The sequence below is a fragment of the Neomonachus schauinslandi genome, chromosome 6 (assembly GCF_002201575.2).
Source record: "Neomonachus schauinslandi chromosome 6, ASM220157v2, whole genome shotgun sequence".
NCBI lineage: Eukaryota > Metazoa > Chordata > Mammalia > Carnivora > Phocidae > Neomonachus > Neomonachus schauinslandi.
In genome coordinates this window covers 5,915,650-5,941,235 of record NC_058408.1, presented here as the reverse complement: position 1 = coordinate 5,941,235, position 25,586 = coordinate 5,915,650, and the positions used below count along the sequence as shown (strand labels likewise).

Below are 25,586 nucleotides of genomic sequence, written 5' to 3'. Positions count from 1 at the left end.
GCCTGAGGCGGGCCAAAATCTGGCAGGGATCCCTGGCAATTCTGATGCAGACAGCGTGAGGATGCAGCTTTCACAAGCACTGGCAGCAAGGAGTAGACAGAGACTATGAGAAGCCTGGGCTCCGGAGCTAGACTGCCTGGGTTTGAATTCTGCCTCTGCCACCCCCATTTCTAGCTGTAGGATGTAGAGCAAGTTCCCCGATCTCCCTGTGCCCTGTTTTTCTCATCAGTAAAACAAGGACAGTAATAATACATAGTGCACAGACTGCTTATAAAGATTAAACAACATAATACTTTAAAGCACTTGGAACAATGAGTGACTGGCAAGTAAAAAGTACTATTTGAAGCATTCAATCAATTTTTTTTTAAAAAGGACCAAAAAGTTTGAGGTCAGAGAAGTCCTTGAGAAAACGTAACAGGTCGCACAACCAGGGACACGGACACTGTTGACCACGTTTCTTCCGTCCCACCTGGTGGCTGAGAGCCACTGTTTACCTGCCAGTGACAGGCACTCACTCCCCATCCAAACTCTGAGCCTAGAAATGAAAGCTCTTTATACTCTGATCTCTCCTGCTCTGGCATCTTTCCGCCATGATCGCTCACTATTCCTTTTCACAAACACTACTGCCAACTGTCAGAGATATTCTCTATAAATTCAGCCAAGAGAACAAGATACCCTCACATTTAATTTTCTTTAACGTAAAAGAGAGGGGGAAAATAATTGAAGCACAAGTATTCAACGCTTCTACTCTCTCTCTGCTTTTTCTAAAGATTTTTTTTTTTAAGTGCTGCTGGATTGCATGCATGGTAGGGGTAAGGTTACAGATAGAGAGGAGAGTTGGAAGAAGCTAAATTGTAAGCTAAAAGGTATGAGTTATTAACAGGGAAGAAGGGTCTGGAGGTTGGAGAAGTGGAAAGGAGGTGGAGAGAGAGGGCTGGCCTGAGCTGTGGCCTTTGCAGGACAACAGAGGTGAGGCAGCGACTCTGCAGGGGTGGGGGGTGGGGCAAGAGGGTACTGCTGCTGTTTTATTTACTATTCCCTGTGCAGTGTTGTCAAGAGATGTCACTAAAGGTCTTACATTACTTATCACGTTTATGAGGTTTTGGAGTTGTATTTCTTTTACCTTTTTAAAAGTAGGCTCAACACCCGCCGTGGAAACCAATGTGGGGCTTGAACTCATGATCCTGAGATCAAGACCTGAGCTGATATCAAGAGTCGGACACTTAACCAACCGAGCCACCCAGGCACCCCGATTTGTATTTCTTAGAGATCTGTGATGTCAAAATCAGGGCAAGCTGATTCTTAAAAAACGGCAAGCTGAGGGTTGCTGGAGGGGTGGGGGGGAGGGGGATGGGGTAACTGGGTGATGGGCAGTAAGGAGGCCACTTGATATAATGAGCACTGCATGTTATATGCAACTGATGAATCACTGAATTCTCCCTCTGAAACTAGTAATACACTGTATGTTAATTGCATTTAAATTTAAAAAAAGAGTTAACCCTAAAAAAGGGGGGGAAGCAAGCAAAAAAGTCCAGTTCTATTTAAATTACACGGGGTCTTTTCCTCTGTGGAGACTTCATAAGTCTTCTGGCAGAGAAGCTCCTTTAAAAATAAAATTAAATCCTAGTACCAAAACAAAAACAAATCCCAGTGAAACAAAACAAAAAACCAACAAAAAAAGAGTTCTCAAAGGCCTAATTTGTGAAGAATGTGGGCAGCCACTAAGTGTCCAACACATGCCTTTCTCTGCTTTGCCCCACTGTCATGTCTCCCACCCCTCCCAACCCCCAGCCTGGCCCTGTCGCTCAGCATCTGTTGTGGCCCAAAACACAGCCCCCCACCCCTCAACCCAGTCTGCCTTCTGCCTGTATTTTCCCACCGTACTCCCTCCCCCCAGGGTCACAGCTACTCCTAACATCCCTCTAGGTCTAACTGAGACCAATCTCACTCCTAGAAATGTGCTCCCACCACAAGGTACAGTAATGTTGCTTCCGCTTGCCTCCTGGGGTGTGAGCAGGCTGCCATCATAAACCCCAATGTTACAGGGGTCCAGAGGAGATATGGGGAGAGAGGAGGACATTTCAGGGCCTAGATACTATAAGGTACAAAGCAGGAGAGATCAAAGCCAAGTTTTTAATTTGATACTCTTGATATTTAATATCAATAAAGTAAGCCATGGAGTACATTCCTGAGTTTACAAAATCATTTTCATTTTGGTTATGTGACTTTCAAATTAGTTTCCCTAAACCTTTAAGATTTCGCACTTAGTTTTTATAGTACTGGCTGTTGGTTTTGGCTATCCAGCATTTGAATCTCTTGTCTACTTGGGGGTTTTTGTGAGGGGAAAATGTCTAACTGCAGGAGCCTAAAGGGGACAGACATAATTTCTCTCCCAGCTCTCTGGCAACCAGGACACTGACATGTGACCTAAGCCTGGCCAATCAGATACTCCCCTAAAATTCAAAGTCTTAGGCAATAGTGAATGAAGACTCGGATTTAGATTCACAGCAGCAATGGGAGCATGCCACTGGCAGCAGGGCTAGTGGCCATGGGGGAGGCCCGTGTCCTAACCCAACTGTCCTAACCCAACTTCTTGAGCTGAGACGATGACTGTGTTCTTGGCTGTGTGGCCTTCTTTGGTTCCCATCTCCAGTATTCGCATGGAGTCTTGTGAACTAAAAACAGCCTTCCATTAAATTCCTTTCCTGTAATGTGAAAAGTTTCTGCTTTAACTTAAGTTATGGTAGCTTTCTGTTGTTTTACAGCCAAGAACCATTCCTGGCACAATACTGGAATTCCATTTCTGACATATTTGATATTGCTGGTCAACGTCCGACCTAACATTTCCCCAAAATATCAATTTTAATTAGATTAATCCCACGGTATTATTTTAGGTAAATAAAGTAGACTGAGTCATAAGTCAATGGATTCTCCCATTTGATCCCTAAAGTAATGAAAACTGGCTCTGTTACCACCACTGTAACTGCAGCTGTCCTTATAAAGACTCTATTCTAATTGTCAAGCCCAGTGCTTTTATCCAGTCCTCACCCTATTTTCTCCCACAGCAGCTGATGCTCTGAGCTCCTCCTCCACCTGTTGGTTCTCATTTTCCCTCAAGTTTTTTCTCTTTTGCTATCTTCTCTTCCACCCACATCACACATAAAATATTGGGGTTTCTCAGAGGCAAATCTTTTTTCTTCTCTTCGCATTTTCATCTAGTTTCATAATTTGAAATATATGTTAGGCTCAAATCTCTCAAACCTTAACTGAAGATCCATATTTACAAACGCTTACTAAATATTTCCACTGGAATATTCTATAGATTCTTAAATTATGATTTTTCTTCCTCCTGGGTTTCTGATTTTAATTAACTTCATCAATTTGTATTTAGTTGTCCAAATAGAAACCTAGAATGATTATGGACTCCTCCATTTTTCTTACCTTCAACACTAAATATGCCCCTTTCTTATTCCCAAGTGTAGGTCCATATTAACTCCTCTCATATATGTGTATTCACTCCTTGGTAATCTCATTTAGTCTCAGGGTTTTAAATATTATCTGCATGCTGATGACTCCCAAATTTATATTTGTAGCCCATCTCACTCCCTTGGCCTTGACTCCTATATCCAACTGCCTACTTAAAACACTCATCTGGATCTCTCAAAGTTAAGATATCCAAAACTGAGCTCTTGAAATAGCTCTCAAATGTGCTTCTCCCACAGTGTTTCCCATCTCTGTGCCACTGTCATTCTTCTCAGACACTCCAGCCAAAGATCCTGGAGTATTCTTCTCATACTCCATATTCAGTCTCTCGGTGAAACCTACTGATTCTGCTTTCCAAATACATCCAGAATTGAACCATCGGTCCAGCCATCACTACTGTCTGTATGATTATAACAGCCTCCTCAATGGTCTGTTAACGGCCCTTTCTTCCTCCAAGTCTAGTCTCATTACAGCAAACACAACGATCCTGTTGAAATGTATATAGAAATGTTCCAGTGACTTCTAGTCTCAGAGTAAAATTAAAATAACCTCAATGGCTTTTAAGGCTGTATATGTTTTGACCCAGCTACTTAATTCTCTAAGATCATCTTCCATGGTTCTTTCTCCTATTTATTCTGCTCCTGCTGCCACAGCCTCCTTTCTCGTTCCTCACATATACCAAGCATGTTCTTGCTTCAGGGCCTTTGTACCTGCTGCTCCCACTGGAATATGAGCACGGAGTCTGCTTGTCCCTCTGCCTCTGCTCCTTTCTCTCTCTCAAATAAATAAAATCTTTAAAAAAATAAAAAGAAAGTTCAGAGCACCCAACTGGAGAATATGCTCATCAGAAACAATAATATGAAAAAAAAAAAAGAAGCAGTAATAGGAGAAGCACAACTGGAGGAAATCACACTAATTGGAAACCATTTACTCTCTTCATCAGAGTTCAGATGTTAAACAGATGCCGCTAAGAAACAGAAGCCATCATTTTGAGATACTGCCCACCACTTACCTTTAGAAACACTCAGAACAATGAGACAAGACTCTAAGCTGCTCCATCAAAAAACTGCCACAACTGATGAACTCAGTAAGGTCACAAGCTACAAAATCAAGGTACAGAGATCTGTTGCATTTCTGTACATGAATACTGAAGCAGCAGAAAGAGAAATTAAGAAAACAATCCCATTTACAACCACACCAAAAATATTAAGATACCTGGAAATAAGCCTAACCAAAGAGCTGAAAGACCTGTACTCTGAAAACTATAAAACCCTGATGAAAGAAACTGAAGAGGACACAGAGAAATGGAAAGCCATCCCATGGATCGGAAGAACAAATACTGTTAAAATGTCTATACTACTCAATGCGTCTACACATTTAATGCAATCCCTATCAAAATACCAACACCATTTTTCACAGAACTACAACAGGGGTGTCTGGGTGGCTCCATCGTTAAGCATCTGCCTTCAGCCCAGGTCATAATCCTGGGGTCCTTGGATCAAGGCCAACATCGGGCTCCCTGCTCAGTGAGGAGCCTGCTTTTCTCTCTCCCTCTCCTGCTGCTTGTGCTCTCTCTCTCTCAAATAAATTAAATCTTTCAAAACGGATGATTAAAAAAATAAAAATAAAAAGAACTAGAACAAATAATCCTAATATTTGTATGGAACCACAAAAGACCCTGAACAGCCAAAGCAATCCTGAAGAAGAAAAGCAAAGCTGGAGGCATCATGATTCCGGACTTGAAGTTTTATTACAAAGCTGCAGTAACCAGAACAGTATGGTACTGGCACAAAAATAGACACAAAGATCAATGAACAGAAAAGAAAACCCAAAAATGAACCTTTAATTATATGGTCAATTAATCTTTGACAAAGCAGGAAAGAATATCCAATGGGGAAAAGACAGTCTCTTCAACAAATGGTTTTGGGAAAACTGGACAGCTACATGCAAAAGAATGAAACCGGACCACCTTCCTATATCATACACGAAAAATAAATTCAAAATGGATTAAAGACCTGAATGTGAGTGAGACCTGAAACCATAAAAATCCTAGAAGAGAACACAGGCAGTAATTTCTTTGACATTGGCTGAAGCAACTTCTTTCTAGATATGTCTCCTGACTCAAGGGAAACAAAAGCAAAACTAAACTATTGAGACTGTATCAAAATACAATGCCCCAGTAAAGGAAACAATCAGTAAAACTAAAAGGCAACATATGGAATGGGAGAAGATATTTGCAAATGACATGTCCGATAAAGGGTTAGTATTCAAAATACATAAAAAACTTAATAAAACCCAACACCCAAAAACTGAATAATCCAATTAAAAACTAGGCAGGACACATGAACGGATACTTCTCCAAAGAAGACATCCAGATGGCCAACAGACACATGAAAAGATGCTCAACATCACTCATCATCAGGGAAATGCAAATCAAAACTACAATGAGGGGGCGCCTGGGTGGCTCAGTCTTTAAGCATCTGCCTTCAGCTCAGGTCATGATCCCAGGGTTCTGGGATCGAGTCCCGCATCGGGCTCCCTGCTCTGCGGAAAGCCTGCTTCTCCCTCTCTCACTCCCCCTGCTTGTGGTTCCCTCTCTGACTGTGTCTCTGTCAAATAAATAAATAAAATCTTAAAAAAAAAAAAAACTACAATGAGATATTACCTCACACCTGTCAGAATGGCTACAATCAACACCACAAGAAACAACAGGTGTTGGTGAGGATGTGGAGAAAAAGAAACGCTTGTGCACTGTTGGTAGGAATGCAAACTGGTGCAGTCCTTGTGGAAAACAATATGGAAGTTCCTCAAAAAGTTAAAAACAGAACTACCTTATGATCCAGCAATCGCACTATTGGGCATTTACCCAAAGAATACAAGAACACTAATTCAAAGGGATACATGAACCCTTATGTTTGTAGCAGCATTATCTACAATAGCCAAGATATGGAAGCAGCCCAAGTGTCCATCGACCAACTGATGAGTGGATAAAGATGTGGTGTATATTTTATTCAGCCATAAAAAAGAATGAAATCTTTCTATTTGCAACAACATGGATGTAACTAGAGAGAATAATGCTAAGCGAAATAAGTCAGTCAAAGAAAGACAAATACCATATGATTTCACTCGTATGTGGCATTTAAGAAAACAAGCAAAGGGAAAAAATGAGAGATAAATATCAAGAAACAGACTCACAAGAACAAACTGTGGTTACCAGAGGGGAGGTGGGTGGGGAGGATGGATGCAACAGGTGATGGAGATTAAGGAGTACACTTGTGATAAGCATCGGGTGATGTACAGAAGTGCTGAATCACTATATTGTACACCTGAAACTATTATAACACTGTATGTTAACTACACCAGAATTAAAATTAAACTTAAAAAAAAAAGAAAAAGAATCTAAGCTGGAGTTCGCTCTCCAGTGTGAGATCTACAAGTGCTGATATGAGTAATTAATGGTGGAGCCAGAGGAAATGAGATGTGTTCAGCCCTGCCCTGGAATGCCAGGTCACACACAAGAGTGTTCTCATTAACAAAGACTCTGAAAAGATGGGAGGCCTGAGGCAAGAATAAGATAATACTCCTTATTTTAAAGGGGCATTTAGAGGGAGGGGGATTTCCTTCTCTAAGTTTTAGATCTTTGCTCTTCAAGAATTTCTTTTTATTAGGAAATGTGGCTACAGATACACTCTTTATACCTATCAGATGGTTGTGAGCTCTAACTTCACAGAAGATCATGGAAAAATCCAGCCACCAACACAGAGCTCAAAAGACATATAGGATGACAATCTAAATAAAATGGCTACTGGAGTATTAGGCTAAATTACAAAGAGGAGTGATAAACTAAAAAGGGAAATCAATGCCTATTAATTAGGAAAACAAATAGGTACTATTAAAAAAAAAAAAAACCCACCAAAGAAAGTGTCTAGGAAATGAATGCTAGATAACAAAAGGAGGTAAAGATAGTCCCTGACTAACCCTAACCCTCTCTGTTTCAACATTCTCACAATTATTAAGATACTAAACTGCTGCTAAAAGGTTAAATAAATAAAATAACCCAAAGCAGTCTAAAATTTCCCTGAAGTTTTTCTATTTCCCAACTCTTGCCACATCTGTGATACTCAAAAAACATATAAAGACAGAATATATATTTAACTAAGAGGCGATGGCTAATAAACTGAAAATTTGGGCCCAACTTCCTTCTCCAACCTTATCCTGTACAATATTCCCTAAATTCTGATAAACTCAAATTATTCCTTTTCTTTCCCACCACATTCTTTCATGGATACTTAACTTTACAGTGAGGTTCCTGAGTCTGGAATGCCCTTGCTCTTTATTATTCTGTGCTGAGAATACCTATTCACCTTATATAACTCAGTTTACATTTTCGTCTTTGAAGGCTTTATGATCATCTCTCTCCCATCCCTAAAATCTCAGGTTTGGTCAAGTTTTATGTAGGGGATTTTCTTGAAGTTCTGCTATTACATTCAAAAAGTCAACCAAAATATGACAGAAATTATATTAAGCAAAAGCACAGAGTCATGGGGCAGGAAGAACCCTTACAGATCAGGGAGTCTACGCCCTCATTTAAAAAAAAACTGAGGCCCAGCTAGGATTTAGACTCAGCTCTGTCAACAACAATTTTATCCCCACATACCAACAATCACCAAATCAAAATAAGTGTTTCTAAAATCACCAAGGAAAAAGACACAGAGATCTTCAAAGTAGAAAATACAATTCACTCATGAAAGGCAGTTTATCCAACTGCTAAAGAGTACTGGAATCTGTTCACTACGTGGGTGGGTTTCTGGGATGTCCCTAAATGAAAGGAAATCAATATCCATCAACAACTTCACAAACATACTTATTTATCAGGTCATATTTATCTATAATATAAAATTTTTGCTCTCTCCCTGTGTACGTCTGGTCTTCCTTTTGTGTGTGATCAGGAAGCAGGTGCTACTTTTAACATCACTCTGAATCATATAAGATCAGGATGCTAAATATACTGGGGGGAAAATGGTCATCACAGATAGTCTTTATAGCCTCTAATTTATATGAATGACAGGTATATGAAAGTAAGAACTAGGGATGATAGTAAATGAAGGTAAATAGAAGTAATTTCACATGAACATAGAGAATTGTTTCAATATTATTGATAGGACCCCAAAATGCATTTGCATAAACAATTCTAACATAGGCACATACTAAAGTGTTAAAGTCAAAATAGATATAGGCAGCCTTACCATACACAGTAATCATTCTTACACGTTTTAAGTCATGAGTCGTGGAAACTGTCCTATAAATCTCTGAATCTATTATTTATTTCCACAGCTCCCTGGATCCACCTTTTCCTAAAGAGAATCGAGTATCATTAAATGGGATGAATTACATGTATGGCTCTACTATGGGCAGAAAATAAAATAATTGAAGGATATTTTGGCATTAACTCATTAAAAGAAACATCAATCTGTCTCTTATATAAACATATGTTTAAGTTAATTTAAGAGACCAACGCAGCACTACTGTGAATAATACTAAAAATTTCAAATTTATTTTCTAGGTGGAATTTTTTTTTAAAGATTTTATTTATTTATTAGAGAGAGAGAGAGAGACAGCACAAGCAGGGGAGAGAGGGAGAAACAGACTCCTCGCTGAGCAGGGAGCCCGATGTGGGGCTCAATCCCACTGGGATCAGGACCCAAGCCGAAGGCAGACACTTAACCGACTAAGCCACCCAGGCGCCCCTAGGCAGAATTTTAAAATTTAAGTTCTAGGCAGAACTTTTAAATTAAATCTTTTTGAGTAAATTTAAATGGTTTCTGAAGGAGGAATGTAAGAGTTAAAAGGAATGAGTAATATTTCTTTCTGACTGGGATAATTCCCATAGCCTTTGCTTTTATCAAAGGTTTCATTTCTCAATTTTCAAATGCCATTTTTAATTTCAATTTTCAAATGCTTAAATTTCCTTAGGGAGCTGAAGATTGTTTTGCAAAACATTACTACAGAACGAGCATGTTCCGTGTAATCCCTAGGTTTATGTCTCAATCTGTGTACTTGCAAAACAAAAAATTAGCACATACTATAGAATTAAGGAGATACTCTTTTTTTTAAGATTTTTATTTATTTATTTGAGAGAGAGAATGAGAGAGAGAGAGAGCATGAGAGGGGGGAGGGTGAGAGGGAGAAGCAGACTCCCCGCTGAGCAGGGAGCCTGATGTGAGACTCGATCCCAGGGCTCCAGGATCATGACCTGAGCCGAAGGCAGTTGCTTAATGAACTGAGCCACCCAGGCGTCCCAAGGAGATATTCTTTTAATAAGCTACATTTGCTTGTTTTATTTTTTAAAGATTTATTTTATTTTATATGAGAGAGAGAGCGAGAAGGAGCATGAGCAGAGGGAGAGAGAATCTCAAGCAGACTCTGCACTAAGCACAGACCTGACATGGGGTTTGATCTCACAACCCTGAGATCATGACCTGAGCCTGAACCAAAAGTCAGATATTTAACCGACTGCGCCGCCCAGGCGTCCCTATGTTTGCTTGCTTTAATCAAGCTATTCTGACTTCATTTGTTGTTGCCAATACTCATAATCTTTCTAAAAGTTTAAACATCATCAAGATAAAAAGCTTTTGCACAGCAAAGGAAACAGTCAACAAAACTAAGAGACAACTGACAGAATGGGAGAAGATATCTGCAAATGACATATCAGATAAAGGGCTAGTATCCAAAATCTATAAAGAACTTATCAAACTCAACACCAAAAGAACAAATGATCCAATCAAGAAATGGGCAGAAGACACGAACAGACATTTTTCCAAAGAAGACATCCAAATGGCCAACAGACACATGAAAACGTGCTCAACATTGCTCGGCGTCAGGGAAATCCAAATCAAAAGCTCAATGAGATACCACCTCACACCAGTCAGAACGGCTAAAATTAACAACTCAGGAAACGACAGATGTTGGCAAGGATGCGGAGAAAGGGGAACCCTCCTACGCTGTTGGTGGGAATGCAAGATGGTGCAGCCACTCTGGAAAACAGTATGGAGGTTCCTCAAAAAGTTGAAAGTAGAGCTACCCTACGACCCAGCAATTGCACTACTAGGTATCTACCCCAAAGATACAAATGTAGGGATCTGAAAGGGCACCTGCACTCCAGTGTTTATAGCAGCAATGTCCACAATAGCCAAACTATGGAAAGAGCCCAGATGTCCATCGACGAATGAATGGATAAAGAAGATGTGGGTGTGGGTGTGTGTGTGTGTAATGGAATACTACTCAGCCATCAAAAAATGAAATCTTGCCATTTGGAATGATGTGGATGGAACTAGAGGGTATTATGCTAAGAATCAGAGAAAGACAATTATCATATGATCTCACTCCTACGTGGAATTTAAGAAACAAAACAGAGGAACATAGGAGAAGAGAGGGAAAATAAAACAAGATGGAATCAGAGAGGGAGACAAACCATAAGAGACTCCTAACCACAGGAAACAAACTGAGGGGTGCTGGAGGGGAATGGGGTAAATAGGTGAGAGGCATTAAGGTGGGCACATGATGTAATGAGCACTGGGTCTTATATACAACTAATGAATCACTGAACTCTACCTCTGAAACAAGTAATACACTATAATGTTAAGTGAATGTAAATAAATTTAAAAAAGAAAAATCTAAAGATATTACATTCATCAGAATCAATGTATTCTTCCTACTAAACTACTTGTATCATCTTTAGACTTCTTATAATAAAATGCAATAATGTGGGGGCGCCTGGGTGGCTCTGTTGGTTAAGCGTCTGCCTTCAGCTCAGGTCGTGATCTCAGGGTCCTGGGATCGAGCCCCGTATCGGGCTCCCTGCTCAGCGGGGAGCCAGCTTCTCCCCTCCCCCTCTGCCTCTCCCCTCCCCCTCTGCCTCTCCCCTCCTCCTGCTCGTACTCTCTTTCTCTCTCTCTCAAATAAATAAAATCTTTTTAAAAATAAATAAAATGCAATAATGTGGAGTTTAAATGCAAAAGAATTACACTTGACTTACTGCCTTCTTATTGAAAATATTAACCCTCAGCTCATGAGGTTCATAAAAATGACTTTCTAAGAGTTTTTTTTTCATGCCATCTGTTAATTATTCATAAGCAGAGTTGAGTATTACTCTTCCACAGAACAGCAACCATATAGTCCAATTCCTTCAGTTCTGGATGGGTGCCTGATAGAAGTATTGGAGTAAGTTGTGAAATATACAGGTAATGCGTTCTCAGTAATTGTGTGCTTGTCCCACAACATAAATGTAGGGGAAAAAGCAAAGAAAAATATTTACCAATATTAAAGAAGCAGAGGAATAAGGTAGTGGTGTGTTGAGTTCACTATACTTACTCTAAACTATATAAAATTTATGAAAATTTTTAAAAAAGATTTTAGTTACTTATTTGAGAGAAAGAGAGAGAGACTGAGAGAATGAGTGGGAGGAGGGGCAGAGGGAGACGAAGCAGGGAGCCCGATGCGGGGCTCGATCCCAGGACCCTGGGATCATGACCTGAGCTGAAGGCAGACGCTTAACCGACCCCTCTGAAATAATTTTTATGCAAAATGTTTTAAGTCTTTATTAGCAAATAAAACTTAATAAAATCTAAAAGAATTCCTTCTTAACTATTTAACAAACTATATTAAATTTCAAGTACTATAAAGAAACTAACTTTTTAAGTACAGAAATCTGGAAGGTAAAGCGTTACGTGCATGAGCATAGAGAATCAATTGTGAGAAACAATTTTCAGGATTCTTCCCTCTTTGATATACTAGACTTATTTCTCCATAACTCGTGGCTAGAAAAGTAATAAGGAATTACTGGTGTTGTTAATGGGGTGAGAGAGTTGTTTTCAGTGGGGATTCAGCACAGATGTTTGGAATAACTGCAGCTGTCGCCGGGTGAACAGGCTTAATGAAATTACTGGGAGTATCGAAGGAGAGCCGCCAGGAGTACTTAAAAACATTCATATTATTGTGACATGAAAAAGCCTAATTAGAAGCCAGAAACTGGCCTTTGTTTACTTCTGAATCCGATGTTTAGGGGTCTCACACCTAAGTCTGTTGTCACATATTTCTGGGTACACATCCACATACATGTTCAATTGTAGCACAGTGCCTCTCTGATTGACTGTATGTCTTAGAAAAGGGAGAAACAATTTTCCGTAGTTTGACCTAGTTTTGGTTTAGTTCAATTTAATTCAAAATACTTTAGAAATTTACTACAGGCAAAACCCCAGAAGAGTGAATTAAAAAACTCATTATTCTGAAGGAACTTATGGAGAGAGAATATATATAGACATAAAGATAATATAAAGAAACAATATTATGGGAATTCAATGGAATTATGGGGATTTGAGTGTTCAAACGCTGCTCCTTGCGGGACAGCCTGACTTCACCTATAGGTATTTGTAGGCACCAGGGGTACATTATTCTTTTATCCACACAAAAAGTTTGTCTCAATTTTTATAATAGGATGCCAAACTTACCATCTATTTGGTTTCTAATGCATACAAAGCTGCCCTGAAGTAGCCATACAGACTACTAGTACTCTACGCTTTCCCCAAAAGTCTGGGTAACAGACATGCTATTTAGAAGGCATGCTTACGGGGCATTCTAGCCATCCACTCCTTCAGGCATTCTAAGTTCCAAGATCAAGCTGGAGTCCACAGAGGCTTGGTTCACAAAGTTTAGCCTCTCCCTGAATGGCTTTTACTGAATTGCACATTATGAAATGGATGGCAAACTAATACAAATTTTACTAGAAATCAAAAAGTCCGGACTTAATGAAATACCATGTCCCCATAATATAGAAAGTTCTGTTTCAGATTCAAGGCTCATCCCAATTACCTCAGAAATCTTAGCTCTCATGCAGTGCTGTCCAACTTTATACATACAGGTAACTTTAAACTTTCTAGGATACAATTAAAAAGTAAAAAGAAACGTGTGGAATTTTAATAATCTACTTTATTTAACCCAGAACAGCCAGAATATTATCATTTAACATGTAATCGATACAAAAATTGAGATATTTTACTTTGTCTTTATACTAAGCCCTCAAACTCTTGTGTGCCTTTTATACCTACAGCCTACCTCAATGACTGGTTACACCCGAAGACTGGTACCTACTGTGTGGAACACAGTGCAGCGCTACGGGATAAACTTCTTTTGGGAAATGGCCCTTTCGGGCCTCCTCCCCAACAAAACACTACAGCTCTTCTGCTTCCCCGCCCTTTATTCTGTAGGTTATCAGGAATAGCAGGCCTAACACCATAACGACTCCACTTAGCAATTCTTTGGTGGTAAAGATTAGGGTGGCGGAGATGGTCAGTGGGAAATTTTAAATCCATACATTAAGAAAGTGAAAAAAACAAACTCTTGTAACATACTTCTCCTGGTCTGTCCCCAAATGCTCTAAGAGCACCATCTTCTAACACAAGAGGCATTGCTGATGGTATAGAATAACTCCTCCTCAGAAGGATATGGGATTGGAGCTACTGAGACTCCTGGGTTTTGTTTAGTAAGAATCATTTTTATAACCAAATTACATTTAACATAAACTTAGAGATTTAAAAAAATTTTTCTTTACACAATCTTTAGTTAAGTAAAAATATTACAGGTTTAGAAACATTTCAACTTCTCTTAAATTTTGCAGAATAACACACCACTTCATAAGGACATGTTAATTTGTGGAATTCTACTAGTTTGCGTGTTTCTAGGAAAACTCTCTTTTAACATAATCTCATTTATTGATAACAGGGAGATAGTGTAGTGCAGTGAAAAGAGCGCTAGCCTGAAATGGAAGATGATTTGGCTTCTAGACTTTGTCACATGAGTTGTGACACTATGTAACTCTCTGGGTCTGAATTTCTCCATGTGTAAAATTAACAGGGGCGAAAGCACACCTCTCAATCTCAAAAAATTTAAATTGAAAACTATATTCAACAATTTCAAAATGCTTTACACTTTGAAAGCAACAGTATTTGAAGGAAATGTTATCATTTACAACATAAGGTTGTAAAACTTTGTAAAAGTGAGCTTAAATAACAAAGCTAAAACAAGTGGCCAAATTGTAAAAGGAACCTAACTCTGATTGTAGGTTCACCTCCTGTTCATCAGCGCCTGCTAGCTTTTCACGAATGAGTAAAAATAATGCTTGACATTCTCTATGTGAGAGAATTCATTAAATTTAGCTTACTAGAGAGACATTTTAAATGTGAGTGACAGGGCTCACTAAGCTTCACTGATAAAATTCTCCTAACTGACCTTTAGGAACTTGAAGACTTAGCACAATAGGGGGCACGTGGGTGGCTTGGTCGGTTAAGCAACCAACTGACCAGCGACCGACTCTTGATTTTGGCTCAGGTCATGATATCAGGGTCGGGAGATCAAGCCCGTGTTGGGCTCCGTGCTCATCGTGGAGTCTGCTTGTCCTTCTTCCCCCTCTGCCCCTCCTCCTGCTGGTGTGTGCTTTCTCTCAAATAAATAAAATCTTAAAAAAAAAAAAGACTTAACACAATAAAGAAAACAACAGACAAATGTATGGTCATCTAATATAAAGCACCTATTATTGCTGACGAAAAGGTAAGTCATGAAACTTCTAAATGTGTATTGTTTCCCATGGATAATTTCAGTTCAAGGTGGGCAGATACTCATGCGTTAGCAGTATAGTGTTCCAGTGCAGAGAACAAGGGTGGTCCAGCACCTGTTTCTTAACTGACTGAGTCCTTTGTTTTCTTCAAAAAGATCAGTAATTTCTAAAAAATGCCTTGATGTCAGTGCACAATAGGATCTTTCAGAAATGTTTAAATGTTGAAAAAGGAAGTAGGATTCCCTCCTACTCATAACAAATCATGCAAGCAGGAATAACTCATCTATTCAGTATAAAATAATGTAATTGCTCTCTTGTACATATTTTAAACAGGTAATTAATACGCTTTTCTTGGGGGGGGGAATAAGCACTAAATAATAAAATTATTACAACTATACTGCTAATGCCATATGGAGCCCCAACCCAATAGCAGAGTAAAATCCTAATCTAAATACCTAGACATTCTCCCAGTCATCTAGACACATGTCCTCCTGGCTACCAGATCTCTATCTTCCACACTCTACTTTCCCCAACTCAAATATTCTCACACGAGACAGAGCCATAAGGATCCTTGAAAAACTGAATGAAAGGGGGTTTATCTATTGCTATCTGAATCTGGGGTATCAAATGAAATTATAATATTGTTAAGATGCTTATCCTCTACAGAAATATGCATAATGAATTTGCAATGATTTAAAAACACTTATGTATTCTTTAAAATAAATGAAACCCACATATACATTTCAGTAATTTTGACCTAGAGGGTTATGGGTAATTTCTTCATTTATTTTTCCGAATTTCTGAGCGTTAAGATAGTGCTTTTAAACTTTAAAACTGATCACACAGTTATCTATTAATGGTTAAGGCCATTTGGTAAGAATTCTGTAGACACATGAAAACTTCGTAAAAACTATAAAAACTGTTGCCTCTAACAACCCTGGAATTTATAAACAATTCAGTAATTAAAAAAAAAACCCTCTATGCTCCAAAGTTTAAGAACTTTAAAATTAAGCCTCTTCTACATCATTTATATGATTTAAGAAAGGTATTTTCACTCATTTCTAAAAGCCAGATCTACCAATTTCCAAATTTCCAATCAAATTTGAGTTAGTAGCTTTCACAAATTACAAAAGGCATTTAAAACTAAAATTACTTAATCCCCAAGTTTTTAAAACTATTTTTTAAAAATAAAACATCAAAACAATTCTCAGTTCAGCGGTCTTTTTTAAAAAGAACAAAAGATGGAGCTGTGAGTACTAATAATAGGCAAATAATATATATCAGAAACTAATGTTTTTACACCAGCTCTTAAAATAAGTCTATTATTTTAAGAGCTTTTGCAACCATTTGCAAGAAAGGGAAAAATCACAAAGGATCTAATTTTTGCGGAAGGGACTTTATAAAAGCATTCCAGCTCCAATTTAGTTTGATACATTGTTAGGACAGGGGGAAAATGCAAATACCAAACACCCTTAACTACAAAGGACAAGCATATTTTCTTAGTAAAAGGCGTGCCTGGGTGTTAGAGACAATTTGTTTCAATCTGGCATAGGTTTGACAGCTTCAGAGTAAAAGGAACATGCAAAAGGTGATAGTTATATCATGCATGAACAGATATTTTAAACCTCAGAAGATTAACTATGCTTGAAAACTAAGCAAGTTTGGACTTCCCTTACATTGTCCATTACAAACTGTGTGCAATTAAATGCCTGCCAAATTGTGTGAACTGATGTAGGGTTCCTGGCACTTTTGTAATTCAGATAGAACACCTTACAAGGGAAATAAAGAGAACCCTTGAGGGGGAAATGTCAAATGCAAACAGAGGTTTTTCAGTTGGGCCATATCTTTTGTTGTTGTTGTTCCTGATGTTTAAAGTCAGATTTGAAAGAGTCTTTTCAGAAGTTCAACGAAAGAATAAACTTGTTTTACCTCGCTATCATTTCTCAGTTTACTTTGAAAATAAAGTTTCACTAAACCAGTTTACAAATCTTTCTAATCTATACAGGTTAGAATAGAAAATATTCATATCCATTTCTGTAAGAACAGGCCCAAGGTGCATTTTCTAGATAAAACTATAAATAAAATTTTAAAAATCAAAGGTGACTGCAACAGAATTTTATGTCTCTAACTCACTTTCCTCATGGAGAAATGTCTTTTCACTCCTTCAGGTGAAACACGTAAGGAAAATGAAAGCAGAAGAAATGCCAGGCATCTAGTATTAGACCCCTCCTGGACAGATACTGTCACCAACCTCAGGAGAACCTAATGGGGATCCCTGCCACCTTAGAAAAACAAAACCACCCACCATAAATAATGTGGTACAGTTCAAACTCGGAAATACATCTTGTCTAAAAAACATACAAAAGAAAACATCTCTGCTTTACATTTTAAACAATTCTTGCTGATAAATAGGAAATGTTTTTATAACAGCATGTGGAGTGAAGTCTGTACACAAAGGTTCACACTGGTTTTCACCCTTGGCAACCAAAACACACTTGAAGAGAAACTACTGAAGAGAAAGTCTCGTTTCAGAAGTGATTTCACTCATTATATGGGGAAAGAAGAGAAGAAATTATTCATGTTTTGACCTTATCCATAAGCAAGTTCAGAAGGCGACTGCATTTGTAGCAAGAACTATATTCTTACAAAGATACTATTTAAAAAAAGGAAAAAAAGGTAGAACTACAAACAAGTTTTAAAATAGATATTGGACTCTTATATGGTCACCTCGTTTCCGAGGATCTTATGCAGAAAAGAAATTTCAATGGGAAATACATTTTCATCCCTCACAAAAAATAAATTTCGTCCCTCATAATTTTCCCACCAAAAACTCATTTGAGAAATAATTTATTGCATGAAAGTATTACTATAAAATATTTTAAAAGATTAAGGTCATACTTATGTATGCATATAGTTTCAAAAATATTATGAGGATTCTGGGCACAAGCTGTTAGCTGAACGGGAAAAAGAGATGAAGCTATCCATTGCGCACAGAAATAATCTCATTCCTATACATAAAAAGGTATCAAAACTAAGTCCCACTCGTGCTTCTTCCCAATGTGTTTATTACATAACTTCCACACATGGTGTTTCTGAGTGATGAAGATCCTCGAATAATATTAATACTAAAACAAGGTGTTCTGAATAGACATCCTTAGGCTGACTAAAGTATATTTATCATCAGAAAATATAAAATTCTGAACAAAAGCCATGATGGACAAAGGATTCATCACATCAGAAGCAAGAAATTCCCTTTAATGCATGAGGTGACTCAGAGTGCAATAATTCACTTTACCTGCAACTGAAATCTGGAAATGCTGGACTTGAAAAATGTCAACAGTATAGATCATCACTGAAAAGTTAATGGTTTCCTCTCAACCAGGCAGCAAAAGCAGGAGGAAAAAACTCAAAAGTCACATTTTAGAGTCTTTAGATTTAAATAATAATTCATATAATGTGAGACAGAAATTCGAATGAGAGACCATAAGAAATATCTCAAGAGACAAAAGGGGAAGGGAGATGAAATTCAATTGAGGGGGGGAAAAAAGTAAACGTGATACAAAGCTTAAAGGATTTAGCAGGAACTTATGAGATAAATGAATACACAGAAGAAATTCTAAGCTGTGTGAAAGGAAACCGGAAGATGCGGAGATGGTAGAAAGTTGTGCAAGGAAGCAGTTTTCACAGATTCCTCTTCATTCTAAGGGAGGTAGGGCTGTCCATTTCTTTAGAACAATGAAGATCTGTTACTCTTTATATGCTCATTTTTCTTACACAACAGAGCTGAAAAACATCAAGGGTGTAAGTCCAAATGAAGACAGAAATCCTATACATCTGAAGATTACAGTTCAGATAAGCACACTTAGTACATCATAAAATGTTAAAACCAAGTTTTATTTCAATCTGCCAAACTGGAGACATACAATGACCTAAACACATCCCTTTAAAGCCCTTTCCTTGCAAAAAAACAAATGGTGGTTAAAGGAGCATTTCTGAGGTTTGAACAAAGTAACATATAGCAGAACCTTAGGAAAGGCTTCATTTAACTTTCTTTTAAACTTTAGGTTTTTCTTCGAGTAACCCCTGAAACCATTCAATGTCACCAATGCCATAAAAAAGAAACCTTGGCCAACATTCATCTACAAAACTGCTTTTAAAAATGGCAGTCCTTCTCCTTGGCCAACCCTACCACCTTCTACTAGATGGTTTGTCCCCATCCTCTCAGCAAAAGAAAAAGCCAATAACAACTACACTAAAAGTATTCAGTGTGAGAATAAAGCTGTATGAAATTGTCACTAAACATAATGCACATTTCCAGTCGCTTCGGCACCTGTCGAGTCATTAATAACCCCTTCTGGCTGCCTAAACAGCTCGGCCACCTCCTGAAGAAAAGAGGGGTGGAGAAAGGTCCTCAGTAGAGGTTGTCAGTGTTGGTGCTCCGAGGGGTTTTGATCTTCTCGATGTTCTTGAGGATTACGTCGTGCAAGGTGGCATACTGGTTCCGAACGTGCAGCAGGATCTGGCGCACACTCAGATACTCGTTTTCGTCTACCTCGGCTACCGTGCGGCGATAATCTTCCACCTGGGGGTACTTCACTATCTTAGACACCAGCTTGGCCCTGGTGTTGTAGTAGGTGGAGAAGCGGCGCAGATAGGAGGCTGCGGTGCTCTCCACGGTCCACAGCTGGTCCACGGTGTCCTCCTGGATAGACACTCCGAAGTTGTTGCCGTCCTCCACCTTCGGGATGAGCAGCTGCACCCACATCCGCACCGTGTTGCATTTCTCTCTCAGCAGCTCGATCTCGGGTTTTACCCGCTCAATCAGCTCCACCAGATGCTGGTTGCTCCGCAGCAGCTGTCCCTCGCCCCCTGGCAGTGCCGGCACTTTGACCGCGGACTGGGCCTGCAGAGGCGGCAGGTCCCGGTTGGGCCCGTCCCCCGCGGTGTCGGGCACGGCGCGGGGCTCCAGGGCGGCCACCGAACGGATTCTGGACAGGTCTTGCAGGCGGAGCTCCTGGACCCGACTATCCAGCTCTGACAGCTTCTGAGGGAAGAAGGTGGACACCAGATCCTCGGCCTCCTGCGCGATGCGGGCGCGAAATGAATCCACTTTCCCCTGCACGTCCTGTTCCAGCTTCAGAGGGGAAGCCATGACGTCCAGGGGCGTCGAGCGTTGGGGCGGACACCACCCGGGTTCCCCCCCACCGCCGCAGGGTGGCCTTGAGCTTCCGCCGCCCCCACCAACTCCCAACAGACCACGCCCAGCCACGCCGGAAGTGACGTCCCGGAGTCCCGGCGGCCCGTGCGGGGGCGGGGGGAAGGGAGCCGCGCGCGGAGCATGCCCTTCCAGCGACACCCCAGCTGGGTGGCCCCCGCTTCCTGGGTCACGTGGGGGAGGTGGGGAGAGGAGTCTCTGCGGATCCAGTTCCCCGGAGCGGCCCCTGTTTACCCCACCTCCGGGCCTCTCCGCCGGAAGCCTGCGCAGGATTGATGGCTCCAAAGAACATCGTTAAAACTTAAGCACCGTGAAGACCAAGCAACGACAAGTCCATGTACTTTACAAAGGAGCTCAAGGAAATCCATGATCCCTGGATTCCGGACACACAAGTCTCTTTTGAAAGGCACCTTGAGGAATGAGCTCTCCAGAGTAAGGCTCACTTCTGGAGAGCCAGAAGTCACACCTTTACTGGTAACTTGAGCGTATCCATGCTTTCCCCTTACAAAGTCAGAAGTGGTTCCCCCTTCACTGTGGTATTTTAATCAAGTTAGTAAAGTTCTGAGCTCTTCTGTGGCTTGCTTCATACAATTTTTAGTTTGAGTTACAAATGTTAAGGTCTAGGACTCTTCTTAAAGCTCATCTTCTTTGGGATAATTAACAATTTGAATCTGGACTGTAAAATGAAAGTATCAAATATCCTGAATTTGAGAATTATATTGTAGTTACAGAGTGAATATCCTTTTTTTAAATACACACTACAGGATTAAGGGATAAAGTGACATGATATAAACTATTCTCAGATGGTTTGCAAAAATAGTGTGCATGTATAGATGTAGAGAGAAAGAATGTTAAAGCATGTGGAGAAATGTTAAAAATTGATGAAATCTATATAAAGGGAGTTCAGTATTAGTTGTAACTCTTCTGAAGCTTGAACTTATTTCAAAATAAAAAATGAAAAAAACTACATTTCTCCTAAAGGCTTCCAGAATCATAAAGACAAATTCTATAACCTCCTAAAATTTCACTCCATTTCTTTATTTTCATTTCCCTGAGATACTTTCCTTTTGTTCTTTGCAACACCACAGTGCATGCCTTTGATTTATACTTAAATTATTGAAGTTTAGTTCAAAAAAGGATTATTCTAAAGATGCTATAATATAGTTCTGAGTGTAACTGTCACCTCAATTGGACTGTAAACTTCAGGACATAGGTCAAGTCTTAATTTGTTGCCATCGCATGTGGGACAAGGCCTGGCATGGATCAGGTGCTCGATACATGTCTGATGAAATGACCTTGAATTAGTAAGACTTTAGCAAACCATAATTTCACAAGATCTAGAACAGAAAAGAAAGTGTCAATAAGACAAACATGTTACAGGTTGGTCTCCCCAGCAAGCAGACAGAGATTGCTTTTAGGAGTGTTAGGGAGTGTTCTTGAGAAAGGACCTGTGAAAAGGAAGAGACAGAACAGAGGGAGAAGTTAGGCACTGATGCAGTCTCAGAGCCTCAGCTGACCCCATGGGAAACCAGGAAAGCCCCTTCACAGTTGTCCTGAGTTGGGGACAAGACAATTCCTGAAGAGGGCTATTGCAGGACTTCCAGCAGCTGGAAAATAAATTCTTTAGTTCTGAGGCAGAAACTGGGGAGTACATCAAAGTTCAAGTACACATGTATCATAGTAAGATACCTATACTAACAAACTAGCAATTTAAGTTGTATTCAAGTCAACTGTGTTCAGCCCTAATTAGGGGCTGAAATTTGTGTTTAGATCACTGCACGTCTTGGAATGTGACAAAGAAGGATGTGGTGGAGGGAATTATATTTTCAAAGATATGTGTTTGGATAAAGGTGCATATGTATTTTGGCTCTACGGGGGTGTGGGGGGGGCTACCGGAAAACTACTGGTAAGCTGGATCCTAGGGTATCTGGGAAAGTGGCAGCAACTGAAGCAGGAAAAGTAAGCAAAGACCAGCTCATGGAGGCAGGGCCCTCTTTGCCATCATAAGGAAGTTGGATTTGATAAAAGCCAATGAAGGGATTCAGGCAGGGGGAAAAAAAAAACCCACACAGATGGATGACTTCAGTGGGGAGGTAGATATGACGAAGAGAATAAAGGAAGAGCGCCTGCTGATTTAACCCAAATGGTAAAGAATGCCTCATTCAGAGTGATGGCAATGGGGCCAGAGCGAAGACTCTAGAGAGTTTTAGGAAGTATAATTACAGTACCTGGTGATAGTTTTGGATGTGGAGAGATGAGAAAAGGCAGATTTCAATATTATTATTTTTTTTTGATTAGAGAAAATTTCTATTTATACATTAAACTTCTCCTAAGAGATGACTTGGGTATACATACATTTGTATACATGCAAATTTACATTCAAGTTATGGGAATTCAGATAGGGTAATCAAACAGAAAAGGAAAATCAAATCTTGAAACATGACCACAGTTTTCCCATATCTTGATTTTCTTCATAACTTTAGCTATGAAAGATTACAAGGAGGCTACTGTGGAAATTCTCTTTAATGTGAAAAACATCCTCAATGTTATATATGGTTTATCAAATTGTTACTCTATTTTCAAAGAGAAAATATTTCTAGTTAATGGGGACTTACTTTCTATTTATGACACTGACTAATGCAACCATTTATATGAAATTATTTTCTTTCACTGTCTGAGAGTAGGATATAAAATCCTTTGGGGCGGCTCAGCTGCTCTTTTTTCTAGTGTGGTGTAAGAATTTTATTTATTCATAATATGTTTCTTGTCCTTGTTAATTAGAGCAGCAGTTGGTAGGAAAATGACAGCTCCTAATTTTTCTTTCCCCACTGACCACCAGCAATCAGCAGTTGGTTTTTAAAATTATTTAATGCACTTGCATGCCTTGATTCGCCCCATGAAATTAACACTGAGTACTAACAGGTGGAGGAAGGCTGGCAACAGCTGTGTAGGGTGTTGTCTTGTTCAGGTTTCTCCCTTCTCACAGTTGGCAGGGTGCAGCATGTACTGATGCCAATAATGACACACCACTTTCACTTTAGGAATACCTACAGATTTGTGGATTGATTTATCCTTTAAATATCCTCCACCTCTGAAACTATGCCCCTGAAGAAAGGATTCTGTGGTCCTATGTATGAGTTCCATTTGTAAAATTATTCTAAGCAACTGTTGTTGTGTCAACTCTTGGATACAAATGTAACTGAGGATACAGATTGGAATTTAATCCTTCAAGATACTTATTTCCAGGCGCCTGGGTGGTTCAGTTGGTTAAGCGACTGCCTTCGGCTCAGGTCATGATCCTGGAGTCCCAGGATCGAGTCCCACATCAGGCTCCCTGCTCGGCAGGGAGTCTGCTTCTCCCTCTGACCCTCCCCCCCTCATGCTTTCTTCTCTCTCTCCCTGCCGAGCAGGGAGCCCGATGTGGGACTCGATCCTGGGACTCCAGGATCATGACCTGAGCCGAAGGCAGTCGCTTAACCAACTGAACCACCCAGGCGCCCATAAATAAAATCTTTAAAAAAAAAAAAAAAAAAAGCTCATATCCCCACTGATTTCTGTCAATAAGTTAGGAGAAAAATAATCAATGGGGCTAAACCTAGATTAAGATTCTGATGAGTGGTAATATTTATCCCCTTCTGTTTATGAAATTCCTCATCACCAGGTTGCAATGGATCTTAAGTTATCTAGGCCAAAGGGCTTCATTCACAACTTAGATTACCCCCACAGTGAGCATAAAAGGCTTAGTTTTACAATGTAGTACTGAGAACCCTGCTAGGGTCACTTTCTAGAGTAGACAAGTATCTCACGTCCCCGTCCTTCACTCTTCCTCCTAGACTGCTGCAGGTAAGGGCACAGAAATAAACAACGTAGAGGCACCTGCTACCCTGCCCTTTGGTCAGTGGTCACTGCCAATTCAGCGTCTCCAGAACCAGTCTCCAGATGGGACCTGTGTACGCCTTTCGTGAAGACAAATGCCGCTAGAGCATGTGGCTAAGGCCATGCAGTTTCCCCACCGTATTCCAACCCCGGCTTTGCTACTTACTAGCCACGGGACCCTGCTCAGTTATTTAACCTCCCCAAAGCTTTGTTTTCTTCATCTATAAAATGGACAATATAATAATAGCGATCTTGTAAAAGTTGTTTTGAGGATGACGTTAGTTAATCCATGTAGTTTAGCACTGTGCCTCGAACATGGTAACTGCTCAGTAAATGTTAGCTATTACTGAAGGAGAGTCTCCTCATCAACATTTCAAAATCTCCCTTCACCCTTTGAAATGGAGAACTGTGAATTCTATACAAACAAACCAGATATAATTTTCTTGTTCACTGTCTTGTTATATATCATTGATGAGTCACTGTATTACAGAGTTGAATGTAAGTAATTGGAAAAAAAAAAAAAAAACCGGCTTGAATCTGAGATAGTATTTAGAGGCCATATCACAGAGCACAGGTGAAGCAAGCACAAACTTTACTGGCTACCGTGGCTGAAAAGTACATTTCTCAGCTGAAACCCTTCTGGTGACAGTCATGTTTTCATCTAGTTCATATTACTTTATCTTACAAATGACATAATTGGTATAGTTTGTTAACAATGATGTCTAGTATCAGGGATCTCTAAGATCACTGATTAGCAAAAATCTACTGACCTCTGGGTCCTAGATTCTTGACTTTTTAAAATGCTTTGGCCACTGACTTTCTACCAAAGCCACTGATTGCTTCCTTGTTTACAAAATCCCTGTTCTGGATAACAATGAATCCTCTAGTTCTGCATTTCTCATACTGCAGTCCATCAGTTCCCTGTAATTATTTCTGTGAATTCACTTTGATGATAAAATAATTGATGTAAACATATTCTGGGGTCATATTATAACTGCCATGCAATTTGGGGGCCCATAATTATATTTTTTATGATTATGATACCACCAAGTACCATTACTTTAATTGATCAGAGAGAGGGGAGCCTATTAGGTGTGGTTATTCTTTTCCCCCTCCTCCCAAAAACCTGTTAAGGCAGAGGTTTTCTTATTGGGTCAAAGAGAAATCTGGAGGGAGAATTAGGTAATCAGAGAGTAGGCAACAGTAAGGAAATGTCTAAGGAAACGAAGAACGTGCATCATGAGAGTCAGCATCACCTTCATTTGTCAGGAGTGACTCTTCCACAAAAACGTTATCCTTTGCATAAATTCATGTTGTTGATTTTATCTGTAATTTTATTTATATTTAAGTTACACAATTATTTTGGTTTCTTTAAAGTGTTTTTTTTTTTTTTTAATTTATTTG

At 39.6% G+C, this 25,586-nt stretch overlaps 2 protein-coding genes across 2 annotated transcripts in view; both read right to left on the bottom strand.

Moving 5' to 3' along the window:
- Positions 1-25,586, bottom strand: part of ATF6 (activating transcription factor 6) — a 231,444-nt gene that overhangs the window by 79,205 nt on the left and 126,653 nt on the right. The window lies entirely within an intron of this gene.
- LOC110588117 (proteasome activator complex subunit 3-like) lies at positions 19,503-20,243 on the bottom strand. Its single transcript, XM_044915889.1, has one exon. It carries the CDS (start codon positions 20,241-20,243, stop codon positions 19,503-19,505), a length of 741 nt encoding a protein of 246 aa, XP_044771824.1.